At 29.9% G+C, this 15,478-nt stretch overlaps 1 protein-coding gene across 3 annotated transcripts; it reads right to left on the bottom strand.

Moving 5' to 3' along the window:
- Nucleotides 1-652: 652 nt before the first annotated feature.
- LOC111018422 (sodium/hydrogen exchanger 2) lies at nt 653-11,268 on the bottom strand. 3 transcript variants are annotated; one of them, XM_022294498.2, is made up of 15 exons: nt 11,111-11,268; nt 10,513-10,661; nt 10,007-10,125; nt 9,652-9,749; nt 9,053-9,112; nt 6,918-6,964; nt 6,608-6,802; nt 6,118-6,164; nt 5,009-5,075; nt 4,795-4,895; nt 4,570-4,671; nt 3,969-4,107; nt 3,491-3,553; nt 2,077-2,160; nt 653-1,239 (listed from the first exon to the last, which is right to left on the bottom strand). In XM_022294498.2, the coding sequence occupies exons 2-15, from the start codon at nt 10,648-10,650 to the stop codon at nt 934-936; spliced, it is 1,566 nt and encodes a 521-aa protein (XP_022150190.1). In that variant the 5' UTR covers nt 10,651-10,661; nt 11,111-11,268; the 3' UTR covers nt 653-933. The 3 variants fall into 3 exon arrangements, with proteins under 3 accessions (XP_022150190.1, XP_087974248.1, XP_087974247.1); XM_088118122.1 differs by lacking the exons at nt 10,007-10,125; nt 10,513-10,661 and having other exon boundaries at nt 11,111-11,219; XM_088118121.1 differs by lacking the exons at nt 10,007-10,125; nt 10,513-10,661; nt 11,111-11,268 and adding an exon at nt 9,875-9,987.
- Between the last annotated feature and the right edge of the window lie 4,210 nt (nt 11,269-15,478).

Below are 15,478 nucleotides of genomic sequence, written 5' to 3'. Positions count from 1 at the left end.
CTAATTTAGTTGATATAATTTTATTTTAATAATTTATTTATTTGTTAATATTAAATAAAATTTTATAATAAAAATATTTACTATTAATAAAATAAACTAAAATATTTTATTACTTTAATTAATAATATTAGCATTTTTTGTTGATTAATTTGTAACTAGCTAGAAATAAAGAGAGATGTATTATAGTAATGGTCATATATTTTTATTCCTACTCAAATTATAGACAATTATAATAAACTAACTTCAACTAATTTATGATCTCTATTCCATAAAATTTATAGTAAATAATATTATACAAAAGATATTTTAATCCCAGTTGATTTTCATTTTAGTATACAACACCTTAATGTATTAAAAATCTTTAATTAAGTCATCTAACGGGAAATCTATTAAAATATTACAATAATTATTGTTTGTCAATATATTTGAACATGTAGGCATGAATCCCAACCCGTCCATCAACAAAAGTCCGACCCGCTCTAACGATTTTGACTGGTACCAATTATCGATATTGGGAATCATATCTCCAAAAAAAAGTTAAACAAGCAGTAATTTAGGCAATTGAACTACACTAACTTCAATATCTACAATAGGTGGATAATGTGTATAAACGAATTATACTAATCTTTTATCCAAAAAAAAAAAAAAAACAAGCAAACAAATTATACTCATCACTGCATTATATTGTCCTATAAACCTTATACACACAAATTTTTACCCATCTTCTAATTATGATACTCCTTTTTTTCTCTTGTTCTTGCAATATCAGCATCCCCTTCCACTGTCCTATAAACAATATACACACTAACTTTGATCCATCTTCAAGTTGTGATACTCTATAGCTTTCCTTTTTCTCTCGTTATTCTAAGAACAGCTAGATTACATCATATTTCATGTTTTTTTCTATAGAATCTGCCATCAGTGGATATACATTTAAGTTGGTGAACCAGGGATGAAAGGTACAAAACCTCTTCCACCGAAAATAGGACGCATGTATCGATCATCGAGCATTCGCCAATAGTAATGGACCGAACGAGTTGGAGTTGTCAACAGCATACGTAGGCTGGGTGGACGGGGAATGTTCGATCCTCCAGCATCGGACCCGGGATCCTCATCGTTGTGCAAAAGAGGATGAACAAGCGACTTCGGTGGAGATTCTGCTTCCATTGTACCATCTATCTGTCTATGACTAGGTGGAAGCATGCATCTTACAATAGGCTTAGTTAACAGCCCAAATACCTGTAAAAAATATAACATCAAGAAGTAAAAAAACCATTCCTAAGACTATTCACATTAGAAATCCTTCGAGCACAGGTATATGAGATGAAAATATGCAAATTTGATGGTGTAAGAATTGAATAGGACTTCACAACTAATTTTATGTTGGAAATATTATTAGGGATAGTAAGGACATACTAATAATTATACGAGGAGTTGATTGTAAATGTAGGGGTGGGAGGGGAATGTAGGCAAGTATTAGTTTAGCGGATTTAGGCTTGAGTGCACTCTAATTACTTGGAAGTTATTGTAGTTCTTTTGTCTTTCAATATCATATTGGTTTTTTGGTTTCTATCACACTGTAATACACTGAACTACAGCGTTATTTCATTGCTTCAACCAAATGAGTGAGAAAGGGTGAATGAACTCAGACCCATATGGATTATGCAAAAGTCAAGGTTTCACCACCAAATACTGCAATTTCATTATAATCACAGCCTCCACAATAGCTAGCAATACCATCAACAAGGAAAAAAGTCACGAAGAATGAACTTATCATCGTTCAACTGGTTAAGACACTAAGTAATCTCTTTAAAGGCGGGAGGTTTCAATCCAACCCACTCTTGTTTGAACTAAAATATGTCGAAATTCAGAGGAGCATCAATGCTTATGATTATCTTGGAGGAATTAGTAGGAGATTTAGATGTATAGATGCCGTTATAGAAAACTAGATGATAAATGTCGTTCATGTCATCATGCAGTGTTGTGTGTGTATGTTTGCTATCATGGTTAAGATTAAGTGAAGCAATCAAAACAACGGTGTGTTAATATCTGAACTTTGTACATCATTTCTCTTACCACATTAGTAAAGAGAACAATTGTGATTGTGCTAGTAATCATGATCGCATTTCCTTGCAGTTGCGTGTGGCCTGAATTTGCGAACTGCAAATATGACAAAACACATCCTTAATCACAAAAAGTCCCTACTTTTGAAAGTGTCCACACACAGCTTAATACAAGGTAAAGCAATTCCAGCATATGAGGGATTGCTTGCACATAAGATATATGAAAATATATTAGTACTACTCAATTAGATTGTCAAGAAAACTTGCCTTTTTTTCCTTGCTTGCTACCAATCTCAATCATGTATTATTCGAGTATCTCACAATGAAACTTGCAGGAATAAGTAGGTAGTCAATCATAGTTTGAACTCATTCTCTCCAAGACCTTACTTTTTCTGTTGAAGCCAATGACCACTGGCTTAGTCTGGGTGGTTATGTGTTGTTTTGATATTACTTGGTAGGAACTTGAACAAGGGAAGAGTTTTTCATTGACTCATAAAAGGGTAATAATATGGAAGTAAATTCGAGTCTTCCCAAACTCCCCCCTCAAGCCAATCTATCTTAGAATTTCTCTACCCAATCATTAACCATTTTTCTTGGCTCCAAGTACAATTTATTCCCCCTGCACCCTCTTTCCTGCCACAACTTTCTGTTCCTAACCAAATATACCCAACTAAAACAACCCCTTCTAGTTTTACCCTTCTGCCCTTCATGTCTCTTTTCCCAAGAATCTCGTGTTGACAGGGACTTATCAGAGTAATTTATAAAGATCAACTAAGTGTTGTATCAAAAATAGCATCTTTCCCGACTTGCTGCATAATTGTGATGTTTAAATTTGTTACCCACATTATAAAAATACAAGAAGGTAATTTCTATCATGTTATATATAAAACTAATGATGAACGGACACAGACACTTTATTTTGAGTCACATGTTCATTTTAGACATCTGACACTTGTGAGACACATGACAAACACTTGTTAACACAATAAACATACGTCAAATTCTAGTTGTACAAATTGAATACGAGTTTGACAATAATTATGTACGTTTCGCATATGCTTATTGACTTAAAATTTCCTTCTAGTATATTAAAGACAAGTAAATTTTAACATACATGTTCTTGTCATGTCCATATCCTATACTTTCATAAAATACTGTGTCCCCGTATCTATGTCTTCAGTCTGTGCTTCCTTGTTAAAAACGAATTGATCTATTGACAATCTTTGAATAGTAAGCAATCTAAGTAAATTTATCTAATTTCAATTTCCGAGGCCTATTAGGAACCATTAATGTTTTTCCTAGGTGAGCAGCAATAGGTGTTCTTCATGATATGCAGATAAGATCTAGCATGAGTCCTTTCATAGTTACTAGTTAGGCAAAAAAATTCCAATGCATCAAAGAGGCTGACATAATTGCCACTACAGTACCTGATTGTAAGCAAGTGCCAGTGACACAGCACCTCTCATAAGCCCAGCCCACCAAATTGTAACCTGATAGGAATATTGCCCATAAGTAACAAGAAACTACTCAAAACAGTTAGATAACATAGGGTCAAATTAAAAGATTGGTCTTCAAACTTCTAAGTTTGTGTCTAATAAATCTTCGTACTTTAAAAAGTTTCTAATAAGTTCCTGAACTTTCAAACTGTGTCTATCTAGTTCTTGTAGTTTAAAATGTTTAGTATCTAACACGTTCTTAAACTTTTAATTTTGTGTCTAATAAGTTCCCACACTACATTAACTCTGTCACTTAATAAGCATTAGACTAACAAAACTAATCACAATCACCTATTAGATACTAAATTGAAAGTATAATGAAATTAAAAGCTTTTTAAAGAATAGGAGTTATCAACAAAACCATTGAGGTTTAGAAACCAAACTTGTAATTTAACCAAAATATAATTACCTGCTGCTTAAACCCAATTTTGGCACTCTCAGACTTTCTAGTCAAGTTGGATATAAAAGAGAGTGGAAATACAAAAGCTGCTCTTGCAACAAGGACTAAACCTAGCAGTACCAGACTCACTCGAGCCAATATCCAAAGCCTGTCAAAAGCCAACAGATTATGTAATAAATAAATGCAGACAGAGAAACACCGTGTGTGGCATAATTTACATGTGCATATGTTCACAATATTCAAAAGATACATGGTTGACAACTTCAACATTCAATGTTAGTGTTGAAACCGTAAGCTTAAGGAAATACATTACGGTAAGTTTAATCTTATATTCACATTTTTAACACTCCCTTCACTTGGGAGCTTGGAAATTAGCACAGTACTCAACAAGTGACCATCAATATTAATCAAGGTTTGAACAGAAGACCATTTTCTTGAAAAACTTATTAAATCACCATTGAAGTCATAAGCTTAAGTTATAACCTTAAAATAGGTAAGGGTAAATTTAATTATGATGATCCTATGAATGAACTATTCATTAACACGTGTAAGAATAGCGAATTTATGATTAGTAGCATCACTACTACAAATTGACAAAACCAAATGTCACCTTTGGCGAACAATTCTCCACTTCTCAATATCCAAAGCATCCATACCAACATATGAGAAGATGAAAATCTCTGAAACATATGAGAATGTTGCAAAAGCATGCCTACAAGGATTAATAAAGAAAACAATGGAATGAAAAAAAAAATTATATCAGTACTTGACAACTTTCAAATACATTCTTATGAAAAAGAGGTATCCAAAGAGACCATTGAAAGAATTAGCATACTTGGTGGTAACTCTTGAACTTTCAGTCACATTATGCCACGTATAATGAGACATGACAATCCCACAAAAGAACACGGTAAGAATACCACTAAGATTGCACAACTGCAATAGATAGCAAATTGCAACCATCATCACAAGTTAGGCGAATTCAAATATGATTTGAATTAAAATTGATAGGCATTTTGCATCAATAGTTCATATTTTTTAAGTCTTACTTCAGCAATCATATAGGAAAGGTAAGGCATTAAAATCATCAAGGCAACCTCACGATCAGTCGAGTGCCTGAAATTTTAAAAAACAAAGGTAAGAACAGAGCAAACGGACTTCCCAACTGTATGTAAAATGTAATGATGCATACTTGTCAGCTTCATTTGTATGGATTACAATATAATGGTTGCTTTTTTATATCTATGAGTTTTCGAGCTAGCTTGCACGCATCTCAATTAATCTCACAGGACAACTACTAGATGTTACGATATTTAGTTGCTAAGAAATTCATAGGATTTTAAATCCTAGGTAGATGACTATCATGGTTTGAACTCATTCCTTCTACGACTTTTTACTTTTGCACAATAAAACTACTAGGGGAACCCATAGTGGTTGACTACAGCATAATGTTTGTGTTAACCTTTTACCATTCGTTTAAGATTTTAGTTTCCGAGTTAATAATCTTACGTGTAACTCTGCCAAACTAACCATTTATTTAAGAAAAATAATACTTAGCTGCTGATCTTAGCACCTATCTCACACAAAATTTGACAGCTTAAAATTCGAAAAACAGCAAAATATCCATTTTTCTACGTCTCTCTCTCCTAGCTGTCAAAATTTAATAGGAGTTAGTAAGAGATGATTGCTAATCAGTTAGTACTTAAGTATTGTTCTTTATTTAAATAAAACAAAATTGTTCTGTGGAACTGTAACCAATAATAATTACAAAAAGTGTTAAAAGGATAGTGACACAATCCCAAACCATCGCTCACCTAGAAAGTATTCTTTCTGCAAAATAAAATAACATACATGTTCCAACAATATAGCAGGAACACTAAGTCACAGTAGGTTCTGAACTTCTGATCGATAAGTTGTCATTTAGAAATAAAACTTACAGTATAGCAATCCACTTCAATTTACCCTACTCCAAAATAAGAAAGTTCATCAGCAATTCCGCTAATTCAAAGTTTTATAATAAAATTCTTTCTATCCATGATAAATGTTTGATGGAACACTTTAAGTATAAGAAATGAACTTAATGAACAGAGGGAGGATAAGAATAATATAAATTCAAAAAACTGGTGATTGAGAAAACCAAAAAACAAATTGTTCTTGCCTGCCAAAGTATAGTTTCTTTATGATGAATGCACTGGCCAACCCAACCTGTATGTTAAAGAAAGGAATTACTATATTGGATCTGGAAAATAACAAAAAATGAGTCTCAAACTCTATAAAATATAAAAAAATGTGTCTTAAATCTTAGGTAACTAGCCACCTTAGTTCAAGTATATTCCCAGGCCCCATATCTTCCCAAACCCCATTAGATATTTGTAATTTTTGAATGTTCACTTTCTTAAGATTTTAGTAGAGTTCTGTACTATTCTCGTTCCCACATGTCACACATTTCTCAATGGGTCACCAAATAGATTCTAACTTAAAGATTCTTTTTTTTTTTTTAATATCACACGTCTCAACTAGTCCCTGAGCAGCCATATAATCTTACTGCATTTAGTTGCCAAAAAAACTAACAAGATTTTAAATTCTAGCAAGACTACCACCATAGTTTGAACATGTTCCCTCAAAACATATTTCGAGAGGAGACTCACCAATACTCCCAACGAGCTGCTTGCGAAGAATAAATAGAGAAAACTTCCAAGAAGCTCAAAAGCATTGGTTGAGGTGATGTGGGAGAGGTCAAACCTCTGGATTGCTTTGAAAAGTACAATGGAGGTAGCATCATTAACAACGCCTTCACCAAAGACTAGACTATACAGAAAAGGAGTCTCATCCCGATCAAGCACCTGCATCGTTAGAAGCAAAATTAGCAAATTTTGGTGCATAGTTTTTTTTTTTTTTTGGATAAGGAATTTTGTTACATAGTTAAGTGGCATATATTCCAATGGAATCAAGATTTACCTGCAACGTGCAAACACTATCTGTGGCCGAAAAGATTGCTCCTAGGGCTGCGAGTGACAAATAAACAATGAAGGGTAAAGACGCACAAAGTAACTGGCTAAAACTGAATAATATTATTAATCCTCTTAAAAGAACTTGAGAGTTAGAAGAACATTCTGCCAACTAAAGCATATAAATACTGATGTTGAAAATTGGTAAACTTAAAAGTCAGTAATTTCGCTCGTTTAATGAAGGGGTAATTTTTCTTTCTAGTCCCTAACATTTTTTTGTTTTGTTTTATTTTTTTTTTCTAAGCACAGGAGAGGGTCGAACTCACAATTGGTTGGATATATATGTCAATTGCTGCTCGTTTGTTTGTTTTTAATTTAGTCTTTATGGGTTAAAAAAGTTTCATTTAATCCATTAAGTTTTATCATTCTTCAATAATACTCCTAATTTTGACTAGTGATAAACTTATCTTGAACCAATATAAAATTAAAAGAGGAATTAGGTTATTAAAAGAGAAAATTTTCTAGTTTCTTTTCCAAAGTTCTAAGAGGTTTGCATAAATGTCAACTTTTCTAAATTTTTGACAACTCGCATGTCTGGTAAGCTTATAAACGGTTAATTTTAACATTCATCGATATAAAGAATATAATAGAATAATGTTAAAATATATGGGACCTGGTGGATATAAAACTTTTTGGAGAGGCTGTATAATTTTTTTTTAAAGGTATAAAAATAATTTTGAACATATGGATCATATTTAGTTTATATATTTTGATATTAAATGGTTAAAATATAAGTTCTAGTTAATATATTTTGATATTAAATGGGTTAAAATATAAGTTATGTCCAGCTTTAAAATCATTTATAATAGATCTTTGAATTTTATATAGATCTTTATACTTTCCATATTTGTCTAATAGGTTCATAAATTTTTAAAAAGTCTAATAGGCCCTTAAACTTTCAAACTTGTGTCTAATAAATCATTGAACTTTCAAAAGAGTCTAATAAGTTATAGATCTATTAGACATAAAATTGAAAGCTTGTGAATTTATTATATAAAAATTTGAAATTTTTTAGATCTGTTGGACATTTTTTTTAAGTTTAGAAGCTTTTTCGGGTTAGACACAACTTATAATTTAACCAATTACTTCTTTTTTTTGTTAGTTAAACAATTGTGGGAATGGAAATTGAATCATAGCCTTTTTAGATGGTAATAGGCATCTTATCCACCTAATCATATTCAAATTGACTTTAATTAATTAAATTTATTTAATATAAAGCATAACTACAATTTCTAAATAAATATAGAAGGAAAAAAATGAAACTAGAAATAATAAATCATTTTTTCCTTTAATAGGAATTATAGATATTTTATGCAATTAATTGTTTTTAAAACAATTTAATAACAAATAAAAAATATCTTACCTGCAAATTGACTTTAAGCAATTAAATTTATTCAATAGTAAGTATAACTAAATTTTCTATATAAATATAGAAGAAAGGAAATAAATTTTAAAATAATAAATTATTTTTCTTTTTATAGGAATTCAAGATTTTTTTATGCATTGAATTGTATTTAAAATAATTTAGTAAAAAATGAAATTTTTTTATTTATTTACATTTATATTTGACATCGAGAAAGAATGAATAAAATTTAAAGAATAAACTTATATATATATTTGTGTGTATTGTATTTGAGTCGTCTAAATTATAGTATATTTAAAGATAAAATAAAAAGTTTAAATGATTTCATTTAAATGAAAAAAAAATCTCAAAATAAAAATTGAGTTATAATTTAATTAAAAAAAAATAGTACTAACGCTGCCGTTTGTTTTTTCCTAAAATATATATATATATTATTGTTTCTTTCTTCTGAAAAATATAAAAGCTGCTACAGGGCTAAAACTCGGTATTTAATAGACTACTACAAATATGGCTTTTCTAAAAAAAAATTAATGATGTTCCAACTCAACATAGATCCTCCCCGGTGAGGAACTAAATTAAAATTTTACAAATAATATAGACTAAGTTGAAGAAAATTTAAACATCAATAATTAAAAAATATATTTAGCCAAATAAAAATTTAATCAAAATTATGCACCGGCTTTATAGACACAAATTATTAAGGAAGAAGGCTAGAAATATACCAAAATAATCACCCACTTCTAAGTAGCCAAGGTCCAATGTCTTGAATAAATTGAGTGAACCTGTATCAAAGGTCTCAACGTTATTATTGAATCATTGTTGCTGTTTAATTTCATTAATATTAGACACGATATGTTCTCGTTTCTTATTATTTACCATTTAAGTAAAACATATGTTTTTGGTAACTAATTTGTTTCTCATTTCTCATTTTTAAAAAACGTTTTTAAAATTATGTAAATTTTAGAAATAATAAAATCAAGTTTCTTATTTTTTATTCCATTTTTTGAGTTTTTTTCCAACCAATAATAAATATTTTAAAAAATAAGTATTAAATTTAATTTTTTTAATATTTAATTTAAAAAATAAATTTCATATAAAATTTTTTACTATTTTTTATTTATATTTTTTATTTAAAATTTTAGAAAACCAGAAACAAAAAATTGCTATCAACATGTTTCTTTTTCTTTTTTTAATTAAAAAAAAAGAAAAAGAACAGAAAATATTTTTATTAATTAAAAAGAAAGAAACAATAAAAATGAAAAACTAAAAACGAGAACTATAATCACCCAACTATCCCAACTCTGTATTGTTAAGAAAGTACCTAATGATATAATGAGAAATGAGATCACAGTACCAACAGCACCGAACAACATGATCATCAGAAAATTTCGGAAGAACTGTTTCTTTTTCACCTGAAACCTGAAAAAGTAAATCAAACTCAAAATAATGAAGACAAGTAGTAATTGAAACATACACAACTTGACCCAATTACATTTAGTTGTAAATGAAATTTGTAAGATATTAAATCATAGATAGGTAGTCACCAAAATTTGAACTCGTTCTCTCTAAGTTCTTTACTTTTTTTTATTGGCCCGAGTGACCACCCGACCCGACCAACTTAGAGTGGTTGATGGCCTAGAAGTTGCACTTTATATAAATAATTCCAAAAGATTTACCCAGCATTAAATATTATAGGTGGAAGAACATAAATGAAGAAAAGCTCTTCATTAAACACTAGGATGCGAGAGTGTCTGCCACTGCTTGTTAACAAGATGAAAGTTCCAGTTAAAAGGCCCTACAGAAAACACAAACAAATATCACAACACTGAACAAGTTAATCATCAAAATACTATTTTCTTCTTTAACCTTTCAAAAACTTCGTTTTAGTTTTGTGGTTTTTAAAAGTCATCGGTTCTAGTTCCTTAATTTTATTTTTAATCTCATTTTTTCTATCACAATTTCAACAATTCATCCAATATATTTTTTTAAAGGTAACAATGACATTGTATTAAACGGTTTCGTTACATGTCGAATTTATGTCAAAATTTTGCAAGTAAGGATCAAAATGGACATTTTAAGAATCACAAAAATAAACCAAAGTTAAAATAGCCATGAAAATAGAAACTTAAACCAAATTTGAGGTAGAATCTGTCAACATAGCGTTAAACAAAATGCAACTCACAATGAAAAGGGCAGTGACTGATTCGTTAATCCAACGACTTTCCTCAAGAAGATGACCAATTACAATACAAGCACAGAGAAGCAACACAAATAATGTGATAGCACGCTCTTGAGGGTCTCCTTCCGCACCCAAATTCATCGCAAATTTTCCTAAAAACGAATCCACGAAGTTCTTCAAATCAAAATTATTTAAGTAAATCAAATCTCATACACAGTTCTAAGAACTACAGAGTAGAACCATTAGCATAAATTCAGCATAACAACATCAATTCGTTGAATATAACTTCGTTTTTTCTGTGTTCACACACGAAATCCCAATGCCAGAGGGCGATTACTTAGCCCCTAAGAGTCTACTCTTTTACTGGCCATTCGTACGCTAACAACAAAAGAAGTTCTGAAAAATCATCAGGATGATCAAATCAAACAAACAAGCAAAATTATATCATCAATGAATCGATCAATCTTGAAGCATAAGATTCAGAGATTGTTTTCTCAGTTCAATCGCCACAAACACAGAAATAACGAACACGAGACCGCCATTCTGTAAGGAAACAAAAAAATCAAGCGGAAATGGAAGGATAAAGCAGAAATCTGATTACCTTGGATTTCTTCAGCAAGAAGAGTCTCAAATTAAGAAGATTAAGAAATGAGCGAGAGGCCAAGAGAGGGAGTTTTGAACGGGTGAAAATAGAAATTTTAAGGTTTTTTTTTTTTTTTTTTTAATATTACACGAGGTGAGCTGAGAACAAAAATTAAAACAAATAAAAGCAAGAATATTACCAAACGGCCAAACTGCAAAAAAAAAAAATAATAATAATAATAATAATAATAATAAAAAGGAAATAAAGTCTAAAAAGAAATCAACGGAAAATTTTGGTGATGAAATAATGGCCGTAGGATGAGAATATGGTTTGTTGAGGTGTGAGTATGGCAGGGAATTTGAAAATTGTATGTGATTGGTTCGAGGGTTCCAATATCCCACGCGTTACACGTGGTCTAAGCAGTAAAATTTTTGGAAAGTTTTTTAAGTTTTTTTTTTTTATGTGATTGGTTCTCACGCTTTACACGTGGTGGCATTAGCAATAAAAATTTGGAGGAAAAATCAATTTTATTTTAGGTTTCCTGCACTTCTAATTTTAAATTAGGTAAAGTGTTGGGGTAACCTTTACTTTAAATTTGAATAGATGTTTATTTCAAGAATCGTTACAAATAAAACTCTACAATGCGTTTAATGGTTGAGACTAATTGAGATAGTCGAGAGATTAAAGATCTTCAAAGATGAATCTCGAGAATCAAGATAGGGTTTGATGACCTTACTCTTGCATTATGGTCATAAGCACTTCAATTTTCTTTTCTCCAGTCTCGTGAGTTAATGGTCAGATTTTTTTTTTTAATATCTCTTCGATTTTTCTTTCTCTCTCTTTTTTTAAATTCAATGCAAAACCGTAGAGGTGGAGATTCGAATAACATCTTTTGGTTAATATTATATGTTTTAATCTATGTTTAAGGTAGGCAATATTTATTATATTTATTTCATTCATTATGGGTCCAACTAATATTGGAATTTTATTACTTCTTCCCAAAAAGAGATACTTTAAAATTAACTTTAATTATATATTTATTTTATCAAATATAATTTAAATTATGAAATTGGTCCATGTGGTTTGCACAAAGTTTCACTTTAGTTTTTTATAAATTTCAAATTTAGATTTTATAATTTGAGCTTAGTTTGAATTTGATTGTCGTAGTCTTAAAAGTTTCAATTTGGTACTTGCAGTTTCATTTTTGTTCCTATCGTCTAATTAAATCTATATAGTTGTCCCTAAATTTTGTTATATTCACTGGATGAAACCATCCATTTTCTTTAATTTTTTACTCAGCTTAATTAAACTCTAATACAGTCTGAAATATAAAACTGCCCTATGAAAAAAAAAAATTGGCCAATATGATAGTGACAAAGATGATTTTTGAAGTTCGACTAGACCAATATAAGGACCAATTGATTTTATCACAGGAATTATAATAAAACTAAGTCCAAGCTATAGATATTTAATTTGAACTTTTAAAATCGTAGAGACCAAATTTGTAATTTAACATATATGAACCAGTTGTCAAATAATAATAATATTAAGATTTTTTTAGGTTAAATCATTAATTTAGTCGATTTGGATCTTTGTCCTATAATTTTAAATTTTCATTTTGTTTGTTATTATTTGGTTAAATTTCATAAATCTCTATTATCGCATTCCACTAAAACGAGCACAACTCAACGGATTAAGAGGTTGTAAATTTCAACCACACCCCACAGTTGATAAAAAAAAAGTTATGGATGTTAAAAAAAAACGTTTAGATGAATTATGAAATTTAGTCAAATCATATAGATCAAACTAAACTCAACCACGGGGCTGAAAAACTTTTTAAATCATAGAAAGCAAATTACAATAAAACTCAAATGATAGCAATCAAACTGGTTTCTTCTTTTTTTTTTTCTTTGAAAAATTACCTTTTTACCAAGAAATAGTTTTCCTTTAATTTTTTTCCCTTTAAATTTTGTATTCTTGCACTTTTGTCAAAAGTTTAGAAAATGTTTCATTTTAGTAGTTATTCTAACTCCTTCTTAGTTTTGCTCATAGTTAGATTACAAAAATACCCTCATATTAAGAAAAACAAAATAATTGAATATTGATTGTTTCCAAAATTATCGTTGGTACTCAAGAAATTAAAACAATTAAATAACACAAAATTACAAAACTTGGAAGTGAAAAGAATCAATTTTGGACCATTTTGTTCCTTGTGCGTAGATGAATAAAAACAAAATGGAAGGCCTTCACGGGAAATAAGAATTTTTGGTAAAAACAATAATTTATTAAATGCATGAGATACTATTTTGTCCACAAAATTTGTCTACCAAAATACAGTTGAACGGATGAGAATAATACTAAAATATAGTTCAACTGATAAGACATATATATTCTCGATCCCTGAAAGAAGCCTTTCAAATAATTATTACATTATTTTCAGTCTAGGATCTAATAAATAAAAAAATTTAAGGCGAATGATGGTAACAGGTGCAACAAAGATTAAAACTTTCTAAAATTAAAATCTCCCCACGATTATATCCCAATATTTCTCTAGTGATTTGTTAAAATTTTAAATTATTTTAAGGATTTCTAATAGTATTTTTCATAATTATAAAATTCACTGCCAAGTTAAAGGAAAGGTGTTTATTGTTAGTTTTACGAGTTTCAATGATCGTGTTTGGTCTCACTTGAATGGTGATTTTGGAAAATCAATTCTAATCAAATCTCTTTTACTCACCTTAAAGTTCGAAAAAACGATTCCAATAAATTACACGAATTGGGTCCAATAGAAAAAGTGATGGCGAAAACAAAATTGAAAAAGTAAAGTATATTAGTAGACTACTCAAAAGATGACCAATTAAAGTGGAGTCCACTTAAAATATGACACGTGGCAATCATAATTTTGGTTCATTCACACATGTCGCACCTTGAATCAATTGAGAATCAAATACTTGATTCCCTCAATTTATTGTTGGAAATATCAAAAGAAAAATATTTTTTTACCTTCAATTTATTGTTTTAGCAAAGCAAAGTAACAATATATTTAGAATTGGGAGGAATATTCAAATGCGTTTTAAATTCATTTATGAAACTAATTTCGTAAATTAATAATTTCCATTATTTTATACCTCCGTTACTTGTGAAGTGATGTAAAAAATAGTTATGTAAAAAATAGTTGGGTAAAATACATTTTTATCCCTGGGTTTGAAGAGAAAAATGACAATTTAGTCTCTAACCTTTAAAACTAGTTCTAAATGGTCAGGTTATTTGACCATTAATTGACTAATGGAAGAATGATGTGACACAAATGAATTGACAAATTTTAAACGAAGGTGGCAATATTAAATAATTTTATATTATTTTTATCAATTTTAAACTTTTTTCTCTTCCCATCTCTGATCCCTTCACTTCCTCTACAGATAATGGAAAGGAAGGCTTCTGGTGTGAATTATGGTTGCTCTTCTGGGACTTTTGGTGGTGGTCACTAAATTCGCCGTTGAGGGCATGCAGATTAAGATTAAGATGCTTATTTTTTACTTAGATTTATGTTCGTTTCTTGAGATTGATTGTCTGAAATTTCTTTGGTGGATTTTCTGTTTGGATGATGAGAAAATTTGTGTGAGAGAAATTGAAAGAAAAAGTTGTTGAAAGTTGTGATTATGAACATAAACTTGTATGGTTGAATTTGAAGATCTAATTAGAAATTGTATCAAAAGGAGTTGTTGAATTAGAAATGCAAATTTAGGTATGAAGAAAATGACAAAGAAGGGAAGAGAATTGGAGAAGAAGGGGAGAAACAGCTAAACTTGGAGAAGGAGACGGGAGGAAGAGAGGAAGAGAAGGGATGAGAGAGGGGAAGAGAAAAAAAAAAAAAAGAAAAAATTGGATAAAAGTAAATATTTGATTATTTAATATTACCACCTTATTTAAAATTTGCCCACTCATTTACACGCAAGAACAAAATTGGGAACTGGTCCTTTCACCTTCCTATATTTCACTTTTCAATTAAAACAAGTTTCTACCATTGTGAAATTTATGTACCCCAAATTAGGGTTTCTAGAGAGAGAAACAACAAGAATTGTAAAGTATTTTTTAGTAACAGTTAAACCAAAAAAGTATATTTTACCCAATTTTATCCAAAATAGTTTTACCATAGTTTTACTCCATGGTATTTTACAAATAAACATTCTAAACTCTTTTTAAAATTGCTTTCAAGATAATGAATTTCTAGCACAACCCAACCAAATTATTTTCTATCTAAATTCTCTTTTAGGACCAACAACAACTCCTCCAATATAGTAGACAAATGGTTCATAACCTCAATCGGGATAAATGAAAAAAACACAGGCACACAAAAAACAAGAGTCCACCAAGGGAAAACAACAG

The sequence above is a fragment of the Momordica charantia genome, assembly GCF_013281855.1.
Source record: "Momordica charantia cultivar OHB3-1 chromosome 9 unlocalized genomic scaffold, Mcharantia_2.0 BLBB01000009.1, whole genome shotgun sequence".
In the NCBI taxonomy this organism is placed as follows: domain Eukaryota; kingdom Viridiplantae; phylum Streptophyta; class Magnoliopsida; order Cucurbitales; family Cucurbitaceae; genus Momordica; species Momordica charantia.
The sequence above is the reverse complement of the archived record's forward strand: the minus strand, read 5'-3'. Positions and strand labels throughout refer to the sequence as shown.